Below are 22,090 nucleotides of genomic sequence, written 5' to 3' on the forward strand. Positions count from 1 at the left end.
CCCCTTTTCACCTGCAGTGATTTGTCCTTGTGTAGGTGGGAAATGGTTCCCCCGAGTGATTTCTGAAACGGCAGAGGCTGGGGGGGGCCTGAGACAGGGACACCTCTGGGCTGGGCTGGGGGGGCCACTCTCTGCTGGCAACAGGGCGTGGGAAGGGCCAGGAAGGGGAGGGGGGAGCAAGTGTCCCCCATAGAGAGGGTCCAGCCCCAGGCTGCTACCAGTAGCACATTCCTATCCTGGCCGGGGGGGGGGCTTTCTCCAGCTGGGACCTGCCCCTAGGCAGCCCCAGGCTCTGACCGCACCAGCCCCGCCTGGAGCCCCCAGTGAGTGAGAGACCCGGAGGGGGAGGGGGAGGGAGCACTGGGCCCTGACAGGAAAGTGACTCTCTCCCCTCAGATCTTGGTGTTTTCCTCTCATGTTATCAAATATGCAGTTTGTGACACAATTTCTTTGCAAATCTCAAAGATCAAATAAAATAACCTAAACATTTGCCCCACTTCTCTCTAGTTGTCTATTTCTAATTGAATATGCCCTGAGATTTTCCTGTCTCTAATTATAAAATAATAAGAAAATCTCAGATTTAACACTCTCAGATTATTGAACACAAAATGTTTGCAAATGTTGCCCATTTCCTCTTTATTCATTTATCAAGTATTCATGTGAAACACTCAGATTTTACCTCCTATCAACAACTGATATAAAATCCCTCTGATTTTCCACTTTCCTCTCTATAATTTGCAAAATGGATCCAAAATCTCTGATTTCCACCCTTTGTCTTTCATTTCTGAACACTGATCTGAAAGCTCAGGTTTTCCCTCTGTGTCATTATCAAATGTCAATTAACAATCCTCTCAAGTTTTGTGCTGTTCCTTATGTTTCTAAATCCCAAAAACTTCTTCCTTCGGGGGAACCTGTTGCCCTGAGTCGCTCTCCATTCTGGATGTTGCAGGGGATTAAATTTCCCAGTGATTGTCTTTCCCCTCCTTTGAGGATCATTTGTTCCCTCTTTTAGCTCTGTTAGATATTTGCCAAAGAAAGAGACCAGCCTGATATTTAATACACATCAAAGCCAGAGGCCTCCCCCTGTTTGGGGATCAGTGGTTCGCAGCTGGTAGTGGGAGAGTTGGCTGGCCCCTTTTCTTTTCTCCAGCTGGCACAGGATGAGGGGGTCACTCTGAGTGCAGCATGTCTTGAGAAGTATCCCAAACCACAAGACAAATGGTCTCTGTGAAGGGTTGCTTCCCACAGTGCTAAGATGTAGCCACCTCTGGCAGGATCCATGGTGGCTACTATTTGCTAGTGACAGGCCACGGAAATTTCTTACCTATTTTGCCCCTCCATGCCAGGCCTGCACAACATACGGCCCACGGGCAACGTGCGGCCCGTGAAGTCTCACTGTGCGTCCCGCAGCCGGGAATCAAAGGGCTCTGGGCTGCCCGTAGCCGCGGGGAATCCAAACCCCTTTAAAGTTCAGCCGCGGCCGGGATTCAAAAGGTTCTGAGCTGCCCGCAGCCGCAGGGAGCCCAGAGCTCTTTAAATCTCAGCCGCGGCCAGGATTTATAGGGCTCTGGGCAGGCGGGCGGGGAGCTCAGAGCTCTTTAAATCCCAGCCACCAGGGCCGGCTTTAGGCCAATTTAACCAATTCCCTTGAATCGGCCTCGCTCCTAAGAGGACCCCGCACCCAAGCCCCAGTACCAGCAAAAGCCAGTGCGCTGTACCAGGGTGGCCCAGTTTCCCCAGGGGGCAATTTAAAAGGCCTGGGGCTCCCAGCAGGGGCTGGAAGCCCAGGCCCTTTAAATTGCCACTAGAGCCCTGCTGCTGGAGCCCTGGGGTATGGCTGCGGGGCTCTGGGGGCTATTTAAAAAGTCCAGGACTCCCATTGCTTCTACCTCCCCGGCCCTTTAAATAGCCACTGGAGCCCCGCCGCTTCCCCAGGGTTCCCGCGGCTATTTACAGAGCTGGGGCAGTGGAAGCAGGGGCGCCCCGGGCCCTTGAAATAGCCCCCAAGCCCCAGGCTGCTGCTGCTACCCTAGTGGGAGAGGGGGGAGGAGGAGGAGGAGAAGGAGGCACTCACCATAGAGGATGGGCTGTACCCCCTGTACCTGCACCCCCTGCCCTGCCTGCAGCCAGCCCGTCCCCAGCCAGCCCCTGCTGCACCCCCTGCCCGCACCAGCCCCGCACCTCCTGCCCTGCTTGCACCAGTTCCTGCCTGCAGCCTGCCCATCTCCAGCCAGCCCCACACCCCCTGCCTTGCCTTCAGCCCTGCACCAACCCCTGTCTCCAGCCAGCCCTGCACCCCCTTCCCTGTCTCCAGCCAGCCCCTGCCACACTGCCTGCCCTGCCCGCACCAGCCCTGCACCCCCTGCCCTGTCTCCAGCCAACCCCGTACCCCCTGCCTTGCCTTCAGCCCTGCACCAACCCGTCTCCAGCCAACCCCTGCCACACCCCGCTGCCTGAAGCCAGCCAGTCCCGCACTCCTTTGTCTCCAGCCCTGCCAACCCATGCCGCACCCTCCCTGTGGCCCTGCCTGAAGCCAGCCAGCCCACCCCACACCTCTTGTCTCCAGCCTGCCCCACACCCCTTGCCCAGCCTGCAGCCAGACCCTACCTCTCGCATCCTCCCCCTCCCCCACCTCCAGCCAGCCCCATGTTCACTGGTGCCCTGCAGTTCCGAGGGAAGTAACCCTGCACACCTGCTTCAATGAGATGGGCAGGGAGCAGCTGGGACCCACACATGTGCACCCTAGCACACCCTAAGGGAGTGGCAGAGCTCATTTCTAGTTCAGACCCATCTTTTTAAAAAAGAACTTTTAGGTAGGGTTAACATACATCTGTACTTTCCCGGACATGTCAGGCTTTTTGGTTCTTAAATCGCCATCTGGGAGGAAAATACGGACGTATGGTAACCCTACTGGTACAAAAAATACATACTGTGGCAGAACTTTTTATAGGGAACCGGTTGTTAAGAACTGAAAGGCTTTTTTTTCCCCATCATCCCTGCGGGGCCCCGCACTTCCTAAAGCCGGCCTGCCAGCCACGGCCGGGATTCAAAGGGCTCTGGGCTGCTCGCAGAGATTCCCGGCCGCAGCTGAGGTTTAAAGGGCTCAGGGATCCCTGTGGCTGCAGGCAGCACAGAGCCCTTTGAATCCTGGCGGCAGCTCCAGGGGATGGAGTGAGGCTGGGATTTCAAGGGCTCAGGCTCCCCTCAGCAGCAGGAGCTCTGGGACCTTTAAATCCCTGCCCCAGCCCTGAAAAGCTCCGGGTTCCCCCAGTCGTCAGAGCCCCAGGCCCTTTAATTTGACCCTGAGGGCTCCCAGCCACCTCTTTGGCTGGGAGTCCCTGGTTGATTTAACATCAAGTAACACCTCCCCACCACCAACCTTCCTTTTTGACCCACAGCTGTTTTGGTGGGGCGGCGCTGGGGAAGGAGGGTTTGTTTCTGCAGGGCTGGGCGGGGTGTTTCCGCCAGGCTGGGAGGTCCTGAGTGGGGGGTGTTTCCGCAGGGCCGGGGGGTTTCGGTCCTCAGCTGTTTTCTTTGGAGTATTGTGGCCCTCGCTGTTTTACTCAAAGTACTGTACAGGAACTTTTCAGGGGGATTAAGGCAAAATGCCACATTTATTAGTAATACAGGTATCAATTAATACTCTATGATATGCACATGAGATATATATCACAGTCATGCATTCACGCACACACACAGACATAAACACACTCCGTCTTGCTGTTGTTACCAACTAGTTGCTCCCCTTAACTGCACTGGCCAGGTGAGTTAGATGGGGGAGGGGTGGAGCCGGGCTTCTACCGATCCAAATCGATGGTCCGATGGTGACAAGACGAGATCCGGGGTCCTTCTGCAAGACACCTCGCATTTATAGCAGCTTCCCTCTTATGCAAATCTAGACCAGATTCAAAATCTGGGTCTGCGTCCGTTGGTCTTTGTGCTGCTTTTCTCTGGGTGTTGTCCCAATGCTGCTCAAAGAGGGTGTTTTCTAAAGAAGGTGCTTGCTTCTAATCCCTGAGGCCATCAATATGTCTGCTCTTCTTTATTGGGCCCACTTGACAAGTTGTATTGTCCTTTGCTCTGGCTCCCATTCCCTCTTCAACTGTTGTAGCTGTCTGGAGGTGGGTGTCTTCCAAGCCTCACTCATTCACACCTCATTCAGTCAATAGAGCAATTGATTACAGAGTGCGGGGGAAGATCTTATTCTACTTCTAGCAAAAAGGCACATGTTTTCTTTTACTTTAACTATACTATCCTTAGGGGCTATAACATTTGATACAAAGTTTTCTACCAATTTTCTATATAGGGATCTAATACAAAGTTGTATGAAAATAGAGAGGCACAATGCCAAGTCATATGAATTACAAAATAACATCATGCCGGATGCAATGTCATAAAGATAAAGATACTTAATACAAAATAACACAATGCAACGTTATAAAGATTTATAGAGATAGTTAATACAGAGATTTCTCTACATCACCACTTTACGAGTTGTGCAGGCCTGCTGACGGCATTCGCGGGGCTTCTTGCTCGTGTGGATTCTCTGATGCTGAATAAGGTGAGAGCTGCGATTGAAGGTTTTCCCGCACTCACTGCATTCATAGGACCCCTCCTGTGTGTGGATTCTCTGATGCCGAATAAGGTGTGAGCTGCGACTGAAAGTTTTCCCGCACTCACTGCATTCAGGAGGGAGAGGATAGCTCAGTGGTTTGAGCATTGGCCTACTAAACCCAGGGTTGTAAGTTCAATCCTTGAGGGAACCATTTGGAATTGGTCCTGCTTTGAGCAGGGTTGGACTAGATGATCTCTTGAGGTCCTTTCCAACCCTTATAAGCTAGGATTCTATGATAGGATCTCTTCCCTGTGTGGATTCTCTGATGCCCAATAAGGTGCGAGCTGCGACTGAAAGTTTTCCCGCACTCATTGCATTCACAGGGCCTCTCCCCTGTGTGGATTCTCTGATGTTGAGAAAGGCCTGATCTGTAAGTGAAGTTTTTCCCACACTCAGCACATGTATTTTTTTTGCTTTTCCCTGCAGATTTCCTGCTGTATTCTGGTTTCCTTAAGGCCCTTCTGAGTTCCCTGACAGGAAATAAATTTATCATTTTCTCCCATGGCTGGTTTCCCTGCTCTTTTTCTGGTCTGTGCTGAACCTCACACGTCATTGCATCACCCTGCTGTGATAGAGACAGAAACCTCAAACAGGATGGAAAGGGGAAGGCCAAACCAAAACAAGTGCCTGGAGAGAGGACAAATAAAAATCAGGAACTCAGCTCCCCCCAACAGGAGAGAGGAGGGGATCAATTCAGCCTTCACATCCCATCCAACTTCACAGGGGGAAGGGGAAAGCTACTGCCCGGTGTCTGCTAGCATCTATAGGAAGCCTTGAGCTATATTTACCCTGCGGATGCGACCCCTGCTATGGACAATAATGAACTGAGAGACTTCCAAGAGCTTTGTAGGGCATCCTAGATGTTTCCATCAGGCACTTACAGATTCTGAGTTGGTTTAATGTTTCCTCATCTGTGCGGGAGATCTCAGGATCTCTCTTTCCTCTGAACCCTGGAGCTCTGGGACCCATGGCTCTTCCCCTTGTTCCAGCTGGGAGATCATATCACGTTGGAAAACCAGAAACTCCGCTCAGATGAAAGAAAACAAAGGAGTTCAGTTGATTTCATACAACTTGATCATCAAAAACATTCTGTTAATTTATCTTCAGTGCTTAGTGTGACCTAGTGTGCCTGGGGCAGTCCTCACTGAAAATGCCAAGGTCAGAGCAGGCTGAAAAAGGGAGAGCAGATGCTCCCCATACTGGTGGTTAACACTGAAGTTAAACTCACTGACCAGTCACAAACTGTGCTTCTGATCCCACACACTGGTAACGAGACTCTGAAAAAAGAAATCACACGGCCCCCTTTATTGCATGACATGTTCTCTGACCTCCTAATCAGCAACTAGGTCCCGTACAGTGAGAGGTTATTTAAAAACTCTGCTCACTGTGATACAGCATGGCCAGAGGGCAGCAGGAGAGTGATCCTAATTGGATCCAGGAAGTGGGTGGGTAGAAGGTTAGCCACATTACCCAGGTTTGGATCTCATCCAAAATAGCATGCTGCCAGCCAATCCTTTAGCAGTTAAAACTAAATGTTTAGAAGAAAGAACAAATGAAAGAATGAAGTTAAATTCCATCCTTCCAGACAATTCTTTAGCATCTAAACTAAAGGTTTTAAAGAAAGAAAGACAGAAAGAATTTAAATGGAAAAAGCAGTCAGATACATTCCAAAATGGATATATCAGGTTCTTAGCAGTATTGGTGAGTTGCTTGGCTTGAAAGTCTGTCTGGAACGCATCCACAGCTTGGATGGGTCATTCAGTCCTTTGTTCCAGGGTTCAGTTTGTAGAGAAGTTGCTCCAGAGGTAGGAAGGGGGATTGAAGACAAGATGGAGATGATGCAGCTGCGCTTTATATTCCTTTTGCCATGTGGCTTGTACTTCCTGTGTCCCAAACACAAGCTTCACAGCACATGGCATGGAAAAGCTTTGGAGGGTTTCATTAACACAGGCAAACCCCGGCATGTCTTGCTGACTGAATAGGTGTATCCCCTTGGTCCATAGGTTCATTGTACAGCTGATGACCCTCAATGGGCCATCAAACGTGCTAGGCAATGTTGATGCCAATATGTCGGGGGTGTCACCCAGAAAAACTGCACAAGTCTGGAAATACAGATATACCTTACATATCTGTAACTCAAAATACAAAGGTGATAGAAACATAGAAACAAAATTATCATACTTGCAAATCATAACATTTTCACTGACACTTTACATGGCATACCTAGCATGATTCATTGCAATTTTATCAGATTATATTATTTTATTATTAATACCAAAGTGTCTCACAATTTCATGCAGTCTCACACTTGCTAAACTAGTGAATTCCCAGGACCACGTTCCCCAGGTCCTTGAAGATGCCAAACATTGTGCTTATGAGGGATTGAAATACCCACATATCTGCTGGGAACACACACACAGACACTGTGTCAATCTGTACCCCTGTGTTCACTCTTCTAGAAAATTATGATCAATTTTGTACCCAGTATGGCTTGTGAGGTATCATTAGAAAACGCATAACCTACTGAATATTATCCTCCTGTTAAAATGTGTAGTAACACTGTATGTAAAATTGTGAGATTTTACAGTATGATATTACTGAAAAAGTTACAGTTCTGGGGAACACCCACAGACCAGTTCCTCAGAGACAGCAAGGCAAACAGCTGGTCAAACAGCCATTCTCCTGCAGGGGGAAGGTGTGAAGACATTAAGGGCTGGTCTACACTACGGGGGGAAATCGATCTTAGATACGCAAATTCAGCTACTGTGAATAACGTAACTGAAGTCGAATATCTAAGATCGGATTACTCACCCATCCTCACCAGCGCGGGATCGATGTCCGCGGCTCCCCTGTCAAATCAGCAACTCCGTTGGGGTTGTGTTGTTCCGGAATCGATATAAGCGCGCTCGGGATCGATATATGCGTCTAGATGAGACGCCATATATCGATCCCCGAGCAATCGATTTTAACCCGCCGATACGGTGGGTAGTCTAGATGTAGCCTTACATTCCATCACAGGGACCTATTGAGGCTGTTGTGGAAACGACCACAGGATTAATATTTGAATCAGCTCAGCCTGAGGCTCTTTTCTTGGTTACAAGCACGCAGGGGGCGACAGCTATTGGAATACTGTTCCTGAGCTAAAAATCACACAAGCCTTTTACAGCTTTAAAACCACAAACAATGACACATACGTTGCACGTTAATTTCCTTATTTGGAATATATTGCAAAATATGATGCAGGTCAAAGCAAGCTGAACAATCAGTTTTCCATATTTGGCCTTTCCTGTTATTTTTATTACACCTGGTGATATGGGAGCAAGACTCTCCATGTCTCAAGAAATGTCACTACCAACCTAGGCCATTTTCACATGCTGGGGTGCAATCCAGATCGGCGAGGAGTTGTGTCATCTGTAATCCTGGGTGAGATTCAGTGTTCTGCTGCTGGAGCTCCCCTGTCTGGATACTCCCAGCCAGCGTTCAAGGACGCACTGAGTGTCTGTATGATAAGTAACCCTGGACTGGCAGCTCTGACTCCAGCCGCCTGCTTGTTACACCCCAAGCACATTCTGGTTTGGGTAGAGAAGGCTCAGGGTTTTGAGAGAAGGCTGGGGGTAGGAAGCTTCTGTTCATTATGCTGGACCTAACCCCAGTTTTACTTGAGTAAAGAGGAGATATTTGACATTGTGTGATGCTGCTCCTGTGCTCTGTTCCCAAAGTGTTCTGCAGCAGAGGAGGGTCTCTAGGTAGTATGTATGTTACTGGCCTATTGGGGTGATGCTGAAACAGGACAGGGTACAGATGGCATTGTGGGGGTGGCATGAACCTTCACTCTTCATTTCCCCTTCCAAGAACAGAAGGGACAGGAATCCTTACCCAGCAAGACCATCGTCTCATAGTTCCCCTGCATGACATCTCTGTAGAGGGCTCTCTGAGTGGGGTCCAGCAGAGTCCCCTCTTCCCTGGAGAAATACACAGCCACCTCCTCGAAGGTCACCGGCCCCTGAAAGAGCAGGAGTCCAATACTCAGTACCTGCTGACCCACTCACAACCCCACTATTCACGGAACAGCAGCACCAGGGAAATGGAAGCTCCGGGAGGCACATGTTAACAGAGTCCCACCCCACCTTGCTTACAGCAGCCAGGAGGCATCAGAGGGTAGAAAGAGAGAACCTTTGTGTCTCCCATCTGACAGACAGAAGCAGGGTCTTCACATTTATCACATAGCTACTAGCCAGAGCTTAATATAGGAGATGGGGCTGTCTCTGGACCCTGATAGTGGCTCCCTGGTAGGAATCCAAGCACTCTCCAAATAAAATATATGGAAGAAAGGGGAAGTCAATCATAAAGAATAGAAGTTAGAAGGTCAGAATTGTAGTGCCCATTAACAAAGGTTTAGAGAAAATAGAGCCTATCAAACTAACGGGATATCCTTATTGGATGAGATCAAAAGTTTGGTTGCAGCTAATAGTATTGATGTAATATACCTAAACTTCCGTAAGGGACATGACTTGATTAGCACAATATTTTTACTAAAAAAAACTAGAATGATACAAAATAAACACGGCATACATTAAATAGATTAAAAACTCTGATAGTAAATGGGGAACCATGATCGAGTGGATTTCTTTCTAGCAGGTTCCTGCAGGGATTGGTTCTTGGCCCTGTGCTATTTAACATTCTTATCCATGACTTAGAAGAGAGTACAAAATCATCACTGATAAAGTTTACAGTTGCCACAAAGATTGGGGTTGGTGGTAATTAATGAAATGTCAGTAGATTCAGGCTCCATCGCTGAGAGTCTGGGAAGTTGTCCCAGCCCTGGCTGGAGGGTTATTTCCTGTTCCACAAAGAGGGGAAGTTCCATTCCCAACTCCTGTGCCTTGAAATTAGGACCTATCTGACACTACACCCCCATATTCATCATAGTGGTATGATTATAATATGATTAGGACATAATTATGATCTATTTTGTAGAAGATGCATCATGTGTGGTGTCACTGGAAAAGTTCTGATTTGCTGAATATGATTATCCTATTTGTGTGCACATATCATGTTCGTATCTGAAGTTATGGATATTGACTCTGTATCTGTATTTCAAATGTGCTTACTCTGGGTAACACCCACAATGAGCCTTTCAGGTACAACAATGAAGAAGCCAGACAGTGCTGATGGCTCAACAAAGACAATGGACTGTGGAAGAGCTTAGCCTTCCTGTGAATGTTTCAGCCAGCCTATGAGTCATGGCTACTATGACTCAGCAGGGCCTGTGACCAGACCACATGACACTAAACTCCATTTTAGTACCTGTATTTTTCCACAAACTGGACTAGGAACTGAGTTTGGAACAAAAGGTTCCCACCATATGGAAAAGCTACATAAGGTGGGGTGTGACATCATCTCTTGGCCTCATTCTCCACACAAGAGAACTTCTGGAAACACCTGAGAAACAAAAACGGATGTGGGGGAAGTGCTGCTCCCAGGATCAAGAGATTTCTAGCTTGTGTATGGAAACTTGGGGGACTGCTTGTACCATCAGTCAGGGTGAGAAATTGCTAATTCAAATTCTATCCATCTAGTATGTTAGGCTTAGTCTGAGTTTTGGTTATTTGCTAAATAATCTGCTTTGATCTGTTTGTTATCACTTATAATCACTTAATCTATCTTTCTGCAGTTAATAAACTTGTTTGATGCTTTATCTTAACCAGCGTATTTTGAGTGAAGTGTCTGGGGAAAATCTCAGCTTGTTGTGCACATCTGTCCCATATCGAGGGGAAGGGGAACTACATTAATGAGCTTGTATTATAGAGATCCCTGTGCACTATAAGATGGTATCATTCTGGATTTATACTACAGCAAGTGTGCAAGGTTGGGGAGTGGGAAATTGGCTCTTGTCTTCTATCTGTCCTTGAGTGGCTTAGGTAACGCACTCAGGTAGCTTAGTTGGCTGCATGGCGCCACCTGCTGTTGTGTTGGGTGATAACAGGCCCTGGAGAGGCTGGCGAAATCTCCAGCAAAGCAGTGTGAGAAGGGCCAGCCCAGCGTGAGGGTTAGAGGACACAGCAGTTCCCAGAAGCTCCACAAACTGCCTCCTGGGGGTGACAACCCATCACGCCCTACACTACACAAGTCTCAGCAGGTTTGTCACATGCTGTCCCCTCCCTTTCTCCACCCGAGATATTTCCTGCTTCCCACCACCTCTAGCAATTCCCACCCTCTTATGCATTTACTGCTCCTCAACCTCCAAGCAGAGCCCGCCACCCTGATAATCTCTTACCTGAGCCAGCTCCATTGCAGCCATTTCCTTGCCCCTGGGAGGACGAGATGATCTGCAGCGAAACATGGATGTTATTCTCTGGCCTGCCGGGGTGAAAAGGGCAAGGTGTGAGAATTCAGACTAGGCTTTTGTCCATTCCCCAAGCCGATTCCCCCCAGCTTTTCCTGCTAATGCACAGATGGCATTGTGGGGGTGGCGTGAACCTTCACTCTTCATTTCCCCTTCCAAGAACAGAAGGGACAGGAACCCTTACCCAGCGAGGTCACAGTCTCATAGTTCTCCTGCATGACATCCCAGTAGAGGGCTCTCTGAGTGGGGTCCAGCAGAGCCCACTCTTCCTGGTGAAATACATAGCCATCTCCTTGAAGGTCACCAGCCCTGAAAGAGTAAGAGTCCAACACTAAGGACTTGCTGCCCCACTCACAGCCCCACTATTTGTGGCAGAGAAGAGTGAATCAAATGGAAGCTCTGGGTGGATCATAGTCAGGAGAGTCCCACCTCGACCTGGCTCAGAGTATCCAGCAAATGCCAGGGTGAGGGGATGAAGAGAGAGCCCCTTATCTCTCCCAGCATATCCATCACCCCCCTACTAGCCACTGACTGATACAGGAGATGGAGCCCCTAGCAGGGTCCAGGGAGAGCTCGCTGGTAGGATGCCCAACACCCTCCTCATTGTGAGGAGTGGGATATGAAGGGAGAGGCAGCTCCAATAAGCCTGACTCATGGGTGTCCCCTTTATATCTCACAGCAGCTGATGGTTAATGAGGTCAGGCTCCAGCACTAGGAGTCTGGTCAGTTTGACTAGCTCCATGTAGGTGGGTTATTTTCTCTCTTCACAAATTAGGGCATTTCCACCTCCAAACCTCCTGGGTCTGTTCCTAGAATCTAGGCCACTTAGTAAATAACTCCCAGCAGGTCTGCCACACCCTGGCCTCCTCCTTTCCCCACGCTGTGAATTTCCTGCCCCGCTCCAACCTCCAAACCAGACTCTGCAAACCTTCCCACCTCTGGTGTATTTGCTCTCCCTTTCCTCCAGCAGGAACCCACCAGCAACCCCCCGATAATCTCTACCTGGACTGACTCCACTGCAGCCATTTCTCTTCCCTGTCCCACGCCAGGCTGGGATGAGCTGGAGCAAAACATTCTGCAGCCTGTCTGGGGGAGAAGGGCAGTTGTGGGCGTTTCAGAACCGGTTTTAGTTAATTTCACATCACAATTCCCCCAGGCCCTTTCCCTGCAGACAGACACCCTAGATTCTGTCATGCTGGGAAATGCTCAATCTGTTTATTACAATTTAGACCTGGCCCCTCCTGCCAGGCTAAGTCCACAGACACATTTTTAACCTCCCTTCTCTCTCCCCTCACCCCTTCTCTGAACACAAGGCTAGAAAAGAGCAGAACCAAAGGAGTCACTGTGGGGGATTCCCTCAGACACTGACCCCACGGCAGCCACACCCCAGCAGGGGGAATATGGAGTCAGGAACTGGCTTTTGCTCTGTCTGATCCTTGTTTTGTTCACTGGAAAGTGGTTCTGCCCCAGGATGCAGCAATACATGTGTCTGGGTGGACTAGAGAGCTGGAAATCTCTCCCCCACATTCATTTCTCCCACTGCCCCTTTCAGTCTCTCCTTCCCCTGTCCTCTCTCCCTGCCCCTCTGGCTGGGACAGTCCCATTCCTGGGGGCTTTGCTCTCCCATGGCTGGATTTCCTCCTGGCAACCGCTAATGGGAGGAGAAATGAGGTGGTGTTGTTTGTGCAGAGTCACTTTCTTGCCAGACCCTAGGACATTCCCTGAGGTCTTTCAGTTACCTGGAGACTCTGGCTCAGAATTTAGTAGTAACAGGGCCCAGGACTGCCCTAGGGGGCTAGGACCAGCTGCAGAAAGTCATCCCCTGGGCCGGGCAGAGAAGAAGCTTTAATTAAGGTCACTTCCCAGCACAGAGCCCCACTGGGGGAGCAGCAGCTGCCAAGCCTGGTCTCCCAGATCACAATGGAGGCTGCAGCATCTGACCCAGGAAGCTGAACCCCAATATCCTGAGCAGAGAGGGACGGAGTGTATGAGCAGCTTCCCTCCTTTAGCTCTCTGGGGAGAGCAGCTAATGGGAGCCCCTCCTCACAGGGAGAATGGCTGATCTCATTTGACCCACTGTCCATCTGGAATCACTCCTTGTCTTTCCATACAGTGACTCTGGATTAACAACGGTCTCAATGACACCGGATTTCAGAAAGAATGAGTTCAGAACGCTGTGGAAAAGACCATCGTGTGGCAGTGCTGACTCCCTTCCCACCTCCCTCACCCCCGCAGATCTAGGACAAGGACTGGGGGCAAAAATTTTCCAAACGGAACCGAAAGTTCCTGCAGTTTTCAAAAGAGGAGAAAAGTAAATTCTGTGAATTCACACTAACAGTGTTTGCTAAGTGGACAGAAAGTTATCACAGTGACAGGGCACGTGACTGGGGAATGGACTTGGTGACCTGGTGACTAGGAGCCAGGACTCTGGTACAAGTTGACCAGAGAGAAGGATCATGGTTAGCAGCAGCCCCCAGACACCCCCTAGTACCCAGAGCCCAGACCCCCCAGCCAGGGGCCCCAGACACCCCCCAGCCAGGATCCCATCAGATATTCCCTGGGACGCAGCCCCCAGAGTCCCTGGCCAGGGACCCCAGATACCCCTCAAAGCCCCACCGGCCAGAGAACCCCCACCACACCATGATTGCCAGGTTGGGAATCCCAAAGGGTTCCCCCCACCAAGAGCCCCCAGCAGCCAGGGACCCCCTCAAGGGACCCCCCCCACTGGGAACTCAGTCCCTCACTGCCTGCCTAGGAACTTCCCCACCCTCCAGAACGATCTACCCTGACATTTGCCTGGGACCCCCTCCTCTGCCCAGTGTGACCCCCTGATGCTTTACAGTGCGACCCATCACTCTGCTTCCCTGGCATGCCCTCACCTAGTGCCAGGGATCCCCTCCCCCAGCTCTGTGCACTGGGCATGGCAACAAAACCAGGAACCAGCGGGGGAAGCACAGACAGAGCCCCTGGCACAGAACCAGGCTCCCTCTAACCCTCTGTCCCGCCTCCCCAAGAGACACCCACCCCCACTGTTCTGCAGCCACCAGGCCCCCAGCGATACCCACCTCCAGGACCCATAGCCTCAGGGATGGGCACATCAGAACCACCACCCCCGAAAACCCCAAACCTCCACAACCCACCAACCTGACTAGGGTACCCCCTGCCCAGCCACCCAGAGGCCTCCCCCTACCACAATGCCCCTTCAGCTGCCAATCTCCTCACACAGACACCTTCCCTGCCCTGCAAGTGTTACCTCACAGAGTGTGAGAAGTGGCTAGAAAGTTAACACCACCTCCTGCCTGGCCAGTCACACAGGCAGAGGGAGCCTGGGGAGTGCTTCTTTAACAGGAGAATGGAAGGTCTGGAGGGCAAGAAAGATCCACGGGCTGTCACTAGCAAATAATGGACCACCATGGCATCCATCCCAGAGGCGGCTGCATCTTAGCACATTGGAAACAACCCATCAGATTCATTAGAAATAAAACAACTAGAGAGAAGTGGGGCAAATGTTTGGGGTATTTTATATCAATCTTTGAGCACACGCAGAGAGAACCTGTCACAAACGGACATTTGATAACATGAGAGAAAACCACCAAGATCGGAGGGGATTTGATGTTGCTATTAAATAACTAGTGGAAAAGGGGGACTGTTGGACTGGATTTTATATGACTGTCCAATACATAAACAGAATGTGATGGTCCCCCCCGGCCACGGGGCAAACCATTCACGTGAGCAGCTCAGAGCCATTTGAGGAGCTGATTTAAGGGCGGGGGGGAGCTGGAAGGCTCCCTGGACAATGGAAGGGGGCCGCAGGGGAATTGGGAAATGGGGTTCTGGGCAGTCTCCATGGGGGATGTGCTCCTCCCTTCCCTTCCCTGCCCTGGCAGAGAACGGGAACCTCATCCCATCCCACTCCAGTGGGAGCCATGTTCTGAGGGAATGACCCAGGGCAATAATTTCCCTACCCAAACAAGGACAAATCGCTGCTAGATTAAAATGGGTGGGAAAATCCACCCCCCATCGGAGAGATTTTAAATTGACGATTTGAGAAGTATGGAGAGAAAAGGGAAAATCAGAGGCAATTAGAGAGCTGATCATTGGGGGTGGGGAGGAGAATCTCCCTGGATTTTATAGCCACGATGTGATAATGAGAGAGAAAAGGGGAAATCTTGAGAGAATGTGTGTGTGGGAGGAAGTGGCAAAAACAGGGACAGGATCCAGTTAACTCACCTCCCTCCCACCCCGGGAATGTCCTGGCTGCACAGAGACAGATCTACACCCCCACCCCAGTGACCTCCCCCCACCTGCAACTCCGGCTTCTCCTCCCCCCTCGACACCTCCGCCCTCACACCAAAGGGGGGGGCTCTGCCAGCGCCTCCCCCTGAGCTCAACTCCTGCTCCTCCCTCCAGCCCGGATTGTGCCCTTTAGCCCCCCACGAACCCTGCCTCCAGCTGCCTGACCCCCCCCCCCGCCCATCAATTTCCTGCTCTGCGCCCGCCCCTCCCACGCTCCCTGTTACTTCCCCGCCCCGCTCCAGCCCCGCCCCCAGCGCCCGGCGGAACGTTACGGCTGGTCCGGGCAGGGGGGAAGGGCAGCGGCTTCAGCGGCTGTTACTGGGCATGCTGCAGTGCCCGGGAGTAGCACATTGCTATGGTGAGGGATTTAATACACCGCTCCCCGCCCCGCCTGGCCGGGGTCCGCCCCTCCCCCCACACACGACGGCCAGGCCCCGGCCCCCCCATCCCAGCGGGGCGGGGCGGGCGGATCCTCCTGCAGCTCCATGGGGCCGAGGCGCCTTCAAGGCTTCTCTCAGGCTCCCTGGGGCACAGTCACTTTCCTGCCCCTCAGCGCCTCTCATTCCCCAGGGATGGGTCACAATGTCCCACCGCCCTTCCCCCGCCTGCAGACTCCGGCTTCTCCCCATCCCGCCCCCGCCAGCCACACAAGGGGAACTCCCCGGACCCCAGACTCTGTCCCACCTGGATCCCAGCGGGGCCGGGGGCAGATCCTGGCTGCAGCTGAGAACAGCGTCACCGCTCCGGCTCGGGACAGCTCCAGCGCTGCTGGCAGCAAGTGGAGAACCAGGAAGCAGCTGTTCAGCCCGGGCTCCGCGTCACAATGTGCCAGAGCCCCGCCCCCAGGAGCTAGCCCCGCCCCTGAGCTGAGCCAGAGCCCCGCCCCCAGGAGCTTGCCCCGCCCCTGCTCTGTGCTGGAGCCCCGCCCCGAGGAGCTGCCCTAGCCCATGGCTGTGCCAGAGCCCGCCCCCAGGAGCTGCTCCGCCCCTGCTCTGTGCTGGACCCCCTCCCCGAGGAGCTATCCCGCCCCCGAGCTGAGCCAGAGCCCCCGCCCCCAGGAGCTGCCCGGCACGTGGGATGTGTCAGAGCTCCGCCCTCTGGAATTTCCCCATGTTGGGTCTCTGAGCTTTGTTCTCCTGCCGCCTTCTTCCCAGCACCCCCATGCTCCCTTCCTGTGTCTGCAAACACCCCCCTCCCCCGGGGCCGGCTGCAGTGCTCGCTGAGGCTGACTCCAGTGGCTGAAGTTGCCTCCATCTCTGCTTCACCTGGATGGGGAGAGACAAAGAGAGGAGATGGTCCCAGAGGTGTGAAACCAGAATCAGGGAGGCAAGGAAAGAAGGACTGTTTGGAAAGGTGGGTTTTTTTGTGGGGGGAGGGTGAGCCAGAGGGATTCAGAAGAAGTTGGGCAGCAGAGGCTCAGGGAAATTGAGGGGAAGCTCTGGGATGTCTCAGTGTTGCCCAGGGTTTGTACAGCACCTTGCATAATATGGGGTCTGATCTCAGTCATGGTCTGTGCAGCACCTGGGAGCCCTGATGTCTGTTTCCTGATCACAGGCTCTGGGAATGGAGACATGGAAACCTCAGCACCTGAAGGTTAATGCAGCCCTGTGTGCAACCCCTGCTAGGGTGATCCGACAGCAAATGTGAAAAATTTGGGATGGGGGTGGGGTTAAGAGGCACCTATATAAGAAAAAGACCCAAAAATCGGGACATCTAGTCATGCTAGTCCACTGCTGTTCTCATAAGGGGTCGGCTTAGAGAGGGTTTGGCTACACTTGCAGCTGTCCAGCGCTGAGAGTTAAAGCTGTCTTCCTACAGCTGTTTAGGGAAAGCGCTGCAGTGTGGACACACTGACAGCTACCAGCACTCTGTCATGGCCACCATTTGCAGCGCTGTTGGGCAGTGGTGCATTATGGGCAGCTATCCAGCATTCAAGTGGCTGCAATGTGCTTTTCAAAGAGGTGGGTGGGGTGGAGTGTGAAACGGAGCGTGGGGGAGACAGAGCGAGTGGATTTTTGGAGCTGACACTGTGTCAGCTCCCTGCCTGGCAAGTTCAAGCCTCCTCCCCCACCCCTCTCTCATTCACTAAATGCAGAATAGCCGCCTTTGTTTTTTCCCTCACAGACCAGATAGCCGCATGATCCAAAACAGGACCCCCCCCCGTGCCCACCCGGCTGCTTCTCTCCTCAAGCAAACACCAGCTGTGGGTGTTCCAAAGGGATCCCCCTTGCCTCTGCTCATTCACTGCAAACAGTAACTGTGTGTTTGGTTTTTAGATAAGCAGCTCTGGGAGCCTTGAGCTCACACAAAACAACAGAGGCATCACACAAAACAAAGAGCGTATCTCTACTTAAAAGCATTATGGGAAGGTTCCGGAGGGCAGTGACAGCGTAGTAAGATTAATCATTGTTTACACTGGCACTCCAGCGCTGCATCAGCAGCTCTGTTCTCTTTATTCCTCTCGTCGAGGTGGAGCACATGCAGCACTGTAGCCAGGAGATACAGCGCTGTATGTGCCTTGCCAGTGTGGACGGGGAGTAAGTTACAAGCGCTGTAAAGCCACCACCTGCACTGTAACTCTCCAGTGTAGCCAAGGCCTGAGTTGTAGTAATAATTGCAGCCAAGAATCCGGTGGCACCTTCTAGACTAACAGACGTATTGGAGCATGAGCTGTCGTGGGTGAATACCCACTTCGTCAGATGCAACAATAGTCCCATATGGGCTAGTGGTCAGGATTCCTGGTTTTCACCCAGGTGGCCTGGGTTCAACTTCTGGTGTGGGAAGAGTGCAGAGCTTTTGCCATAGAGTGGAGGCAGGAAATGAAAGGAACAGGAAGGGATCCTGCCAGCAGTGGAAGTTAGACAGTGTAGGGAGGGGACCCCAGAAGTGGGGGGTGGGGCAGTGTTTTGGGAGGGAGATGAGGGAAGGATCCCAGCAGTGCGGAAGTTGATAACCTGGAGAGCACAGGCCTGGAATGGGGACCTGGAAGAGTGAATGTGTCCCTCTAAACCCATCAACTGCAGACTAGGCAGGCTTGGAAGAATTGTGTATTTGTTGGTAAATGTCAATTTCTGTGTAAACACACAACCCAATGGCAAAATATTTCCATCAATAATCATCAAAATTGACAGATGGGCAAAGTAAGAAACATGCTGCTTGAGAACTTATCATGTTGTAGGAGCAGCAGTGATCTGTATGCTCTGTATAACCTGTATGCTCAAAAGGTCTGTTAAACTCCCCCAGCTTGTGTCCTTTCCCTCTTTGAATGCCTGTGAAGTGGCTTTCCCACTCTCCTTTGTACCTCCAGTGAATGCCCTTCACCCGGCCCATCTGGCCAGTGGTTCGCTGTGTTACATTCTATTGCACCTCAGGGAGACTGATCTTCATCGCACCGTCCATCGCTGCCCTGTGGGACACTTACCTTAAGGATCCTGACATCTCCACTGCCAGGCCTGTCCTGGGAGCGTGAGTATGAGTGTGACACCCTCCCCCATCCCTTCTTTTGAGCTTAGCTATCAACTAATAAATGTGCTGCTTTCTGCCAAACTCTGGGGGGGAGGGGCATTATTAGTCCTCTCTAAGCTTACTAACTGACCCAATTTTGGGTAACACAAGCAACATTGTTTGATCTGTTATTGTACAAAGGGGGAGATGGTTGTCTATAAAAGAGGGTGAAGACTAAATGCCTCTGATGAGAATGGGATTTGAACCCATGCAGGCAGAGCATAATGGGGTAGCAGTCCATCACCTTAAGCACTCGGTCACCTCATCTGAAGCTGTCAAAAAACGGACAGGAGGAGAAATCTAAGGCCGGCAGAGATAGGGACACTAAGGAGTTTTTTAAATACTAAGCGAAAGCAGGGTCTGAATGAGCTCCCCTCTGCTCACCTAGTGAGGAGCTGGGGAAAGACTTCAGGAACAGACCGTGTTTGCATAGACAACACCTACTCTGCCTAGCTATGCAGCATGATGGGGTCCGCTTTCCCCAAAATGACCAGTTTGGGATGTCTTGGGTTACAAATGACTTTAGGATTGAGTGGAATGAAATGTTATTCTCCTTCCTGTATGAGTGAAGGGCAGCAGAACATACCTAGTCCATCCTGATGGAGGGGTAGGTGAGTGAGGAATAAGCTTTTATTGGACTGCAGAGAAGTGATTGAGGACGTCACCCTAAACCAGTGGTCCCCAAACATTTCACATTGTGCCCTCTTAGCCATGGCTGTGGCCCCTCAGAAGCCACGGTCAAGAACCGGGGCTGGGAGGAGTGGGGCTGTTGCTTGCTGGGGTGAGGGGTGCGGACAGAGGGTTAAAGGGGGTCGACGCCGGGCTGGGAGCCAGAGTCTCAGGCTGAGGGTGGGGTTGGGGAAGAGCTGTGGCAGAGTGGTGCTCCCTCCCTGCCCTCTATGTGGGCTGGCTCAGGTCCTGAGGTGCCCCCATGAATGTTCCTCTGTGTCCCCCTAGGAGTCGCACCCCACATTATGGGGACCACTGAACCCTACTCGCTAAGCCGGGGCTAGTGATGCCAAACCCCGGAAAGGGAGAACAAGTGTGGGGGCCCCAGCACCAGAACCATGCCCCTACCTTCTGTCTGTGGCTCTACCCCCTTCCACTCATGGCCCTATTCACTGTCACTTCTGTTCCACCCCTTCCCCCACCAGCCCCACCCTATCACTCCTTTACCCCTGCCCCGCTGTGGCCCTGAGACCAGAGAAGCTCTGTGCCCCTGCTGCAGCCCCCGGGCTGTAGCAGGGAGTGGGAGCTCCTCCAGCCCTGGGGCTGACATAGGGGAGACTTTTCCAGGGGGACCTAACTTGGCCAGGGCCCCTGATCATGGGCCCCACTGTCCCCTTGGCAGTGCAAGGTTTGGGGAGGCTGAGCCCCTTGTCATAAACAGATAGCTAAGGGTTAATGTTCTTTTACCTATAAAGAGGTAACACCAGTAACCTAAAACACCTGACCAGAGGACCAATCAGGAAACAAGACTTTTTCAAATCTGGGTGGAGGGAAGTTTGTGTGTGAGTTCTTGTTCTTTGTCTTGTGTCTGTGGCGTCTAGGCTATGAGAGTTGATTTTCTATCTCCTGCCTTTCTAATCTTCTGTTTCCAAGTTGTAAGTACAAAGATAATACGACAATAAGTTTATATTGTTTTTTTTTTGTATTTACATGTGTGTAGTTGCTGGAATGTTTAAACTGTATTCTTTTTGGATAAGGCTGTTTATTCATTTTTTTCTTTTAAGCAAATAACCCTGTATTTTGTCACCTTAATACAGAGAGACCATTTTTATGTCCTTTTCTTCTTCTTTTTATATAAAGCTTTCTTCTTTTAAGATCTGTTGGATTTTTTCTTTAGTGGGACTCCAGGGAATTGAGTCTGCAGCTCACCAGGGAATTGGTGGGAGGAAGAAGTCAGGGGGAAATCTCGTTGTGTTAGATTTACTAGCCTGACTTTGCATACCCTCTTGGGTAAGGGGGAAGAGAGATTAGCTATCTTGGTACTTCTATTTCCAGGACTGGAAACAGGAGGGGGGAGTCCCTCTGTTTAGATTCACGTAGCTTGCTTCTGTATATCTCTCCAGGAACCCAGGGAGGGAACACCTGGAGGGGAGGAGGGGGAAGGGAAATGGTTTATTCCCCTTCGTTGTGAGACTCAAGGCATCTGAGTCTGGGGGTCCCCCGGGGAAGGTTTTGGGGAGACCACAGCGAGCCAGGCACTGTATAAATCCCTGGCTGGTGGCAGCTTTACCAGGTCCAAGCTGGTAACTAAGCTTGGAGGTTTTCATGCTAACACCCATATTTGGACGCTAAGGTCCAAATCTGGGAAAAAATGTTATGACACCCCTCCCCCCTGAGCCTCCATTACGAGGCCGCCCAGGCTACCACTGCTTCAGTGGTGTGGCCAGTCTCTGTGTTTTCTGCTGCTCGTTCTGGGGAGCCTGGCCGGCCTTAGGGGTGGTGCCCCCCGATAGCCGCCCAGGGCTCCAGGGGTCAAAGGGCACCGTGTGGCAGTGCAAAGGTGCTCACTGCTCTCCCCTGCCCCAATGCTCCTCCATGGGTCCATAGAGGTTTGAGGGGAGTAAGGAGCAACCCTATGTGCTCCATGCGTTCCTGGTCACTTTTCCCACTTGGGCTGTGCTGTGAGGGGAGCATCAGAAGCTGCTGCTCTCTGCCCTCCCGCTACGCAGCCCGGCTGAGGAAAGTGACCTGGATGCAGGGAGCTCGGATGATCTCACTTCTTGCCCCCACATCCCACAGCCCCTAGGGGTGCCCAGATGAGCAGTGTTCCAGGGAGGAGTGGGGGCAGCAATGCCAGCTGCTCCATGCACACAGTCCAGTCTCCCCATGTGGGTGCAGGAGGGGGTGCAAGGGTTTCTGTGATGCCTATTCTATCAATATCGTCACTCAATACCAGGCACTCAAATTCACCAGTCTTAGTACTTAGACGTTTAGCGTTTGTATTTAAGCACTTCTAAAATGTGTCCCATTTTAGCTGTCTGCTATTACATGATGTAATTGAGGGAGACTCTTTCATTTCACTGTTTCTCATCAGAGCCTACCTGTACATTATCATCTTCCATCCTCTCCACCTTACTAGACTATAGAGAATCCCTATGAATAGTTCCTCTCCTAACGGATGTCTCTGTCTGAACCCTGTGCTCCTCAGCGCCTGTCGGCTTTCCCCAGCTCTGAGGCTGTGTCTACACCGCGCACCTTACCACGGTGCAGCTGTGCCACTCTAACCATGCCATTGTAAGGTGCGCTGTGTGGCCGTCCTTATCGCTGAGAGAGAGCTTCCCCGGCAACAAAGCCAAACTACCTCCAATGAGGGGCAGGAG

At 51.5% G+C, this 22,090-nt stretch overlaps 2 protein-coding genes across 2 annotated transcripts in view; one reads left to right on the forward strand and one right to left on the reverse strand.

Moving 5' to 3' along the window:
• Positions 1–22,090, forward strand: part of LOC127042511 (zinc finger protein 560-like) — a 1,223,565-nt gene that overhangs the window by 682,435 nt on the left and 519,040 nt on the right. The window lies entirely within an intron of this gene.
• On the reverse strand, positions 8,374–11,207 carry LOC127042514 (zinc finger protein 707-like). The gene is made up of 3 exons (XM_050935907.1): positions 11,146–11,207; positions 10,893–10,975; positions 8,374–8,618 (listed from the first exon to the last, which is right to left on the reverse strand). Exons 1-3 carry the CDS (start codon positions 11,177–11,179, stop codon positions 8,451–8,453), a joined length of 285 nt encoding a protein of 94 aa, XP_050791864.1. The 5' UTR covers positions 11,180–11,207; the 3' UTR covers positions 8,374–8,450.

This window comes from Gopherus flavomarginatus, unplaced genomic scaffold, assembly GCF_025201925.1.
Source record: "Gopherus flavomarginatus isolate rGopFla2 unplaced genomic scaffold, rGopFla2.mat.asm mat_scaffold_47_arrow_ctg1, whole genome shotgun sequence".
Classification (NCBI taxonomy): domain Eukaryota; kingdom Metazoa; phylum Chordata; order Testudines; family Testudinidae; genus Gopherus; species Gopherus flavomarginatus.

What these genes read in the sequence shown, in the direction of transcription:
- LOC127042514 (XM_050935907.1), bottom strand. Translation starts at nt 11,179, where the DNA reads ATGCAGGAGAACTATGAGACTGTGACCTCGCTGG. An exon ending in TGAGACTGTGACCTCGCTGG is followed by an intron (nt 10,976 to 11,145) that starts GTAAGGGTTCCT and finishes TCACCCCGGCAG; the next exon opens with GCCAGAGAATAACATCCATG. An exon ending in CTGCAATGGAGCTGGCTCAG is followed by an intron (nt 8,619 to 10,892) that starts GTAAGAGATTAT and finishes CTGCTCTTTCAG; the next exon opens with GGGCCGGTGACCTTCGAGGA.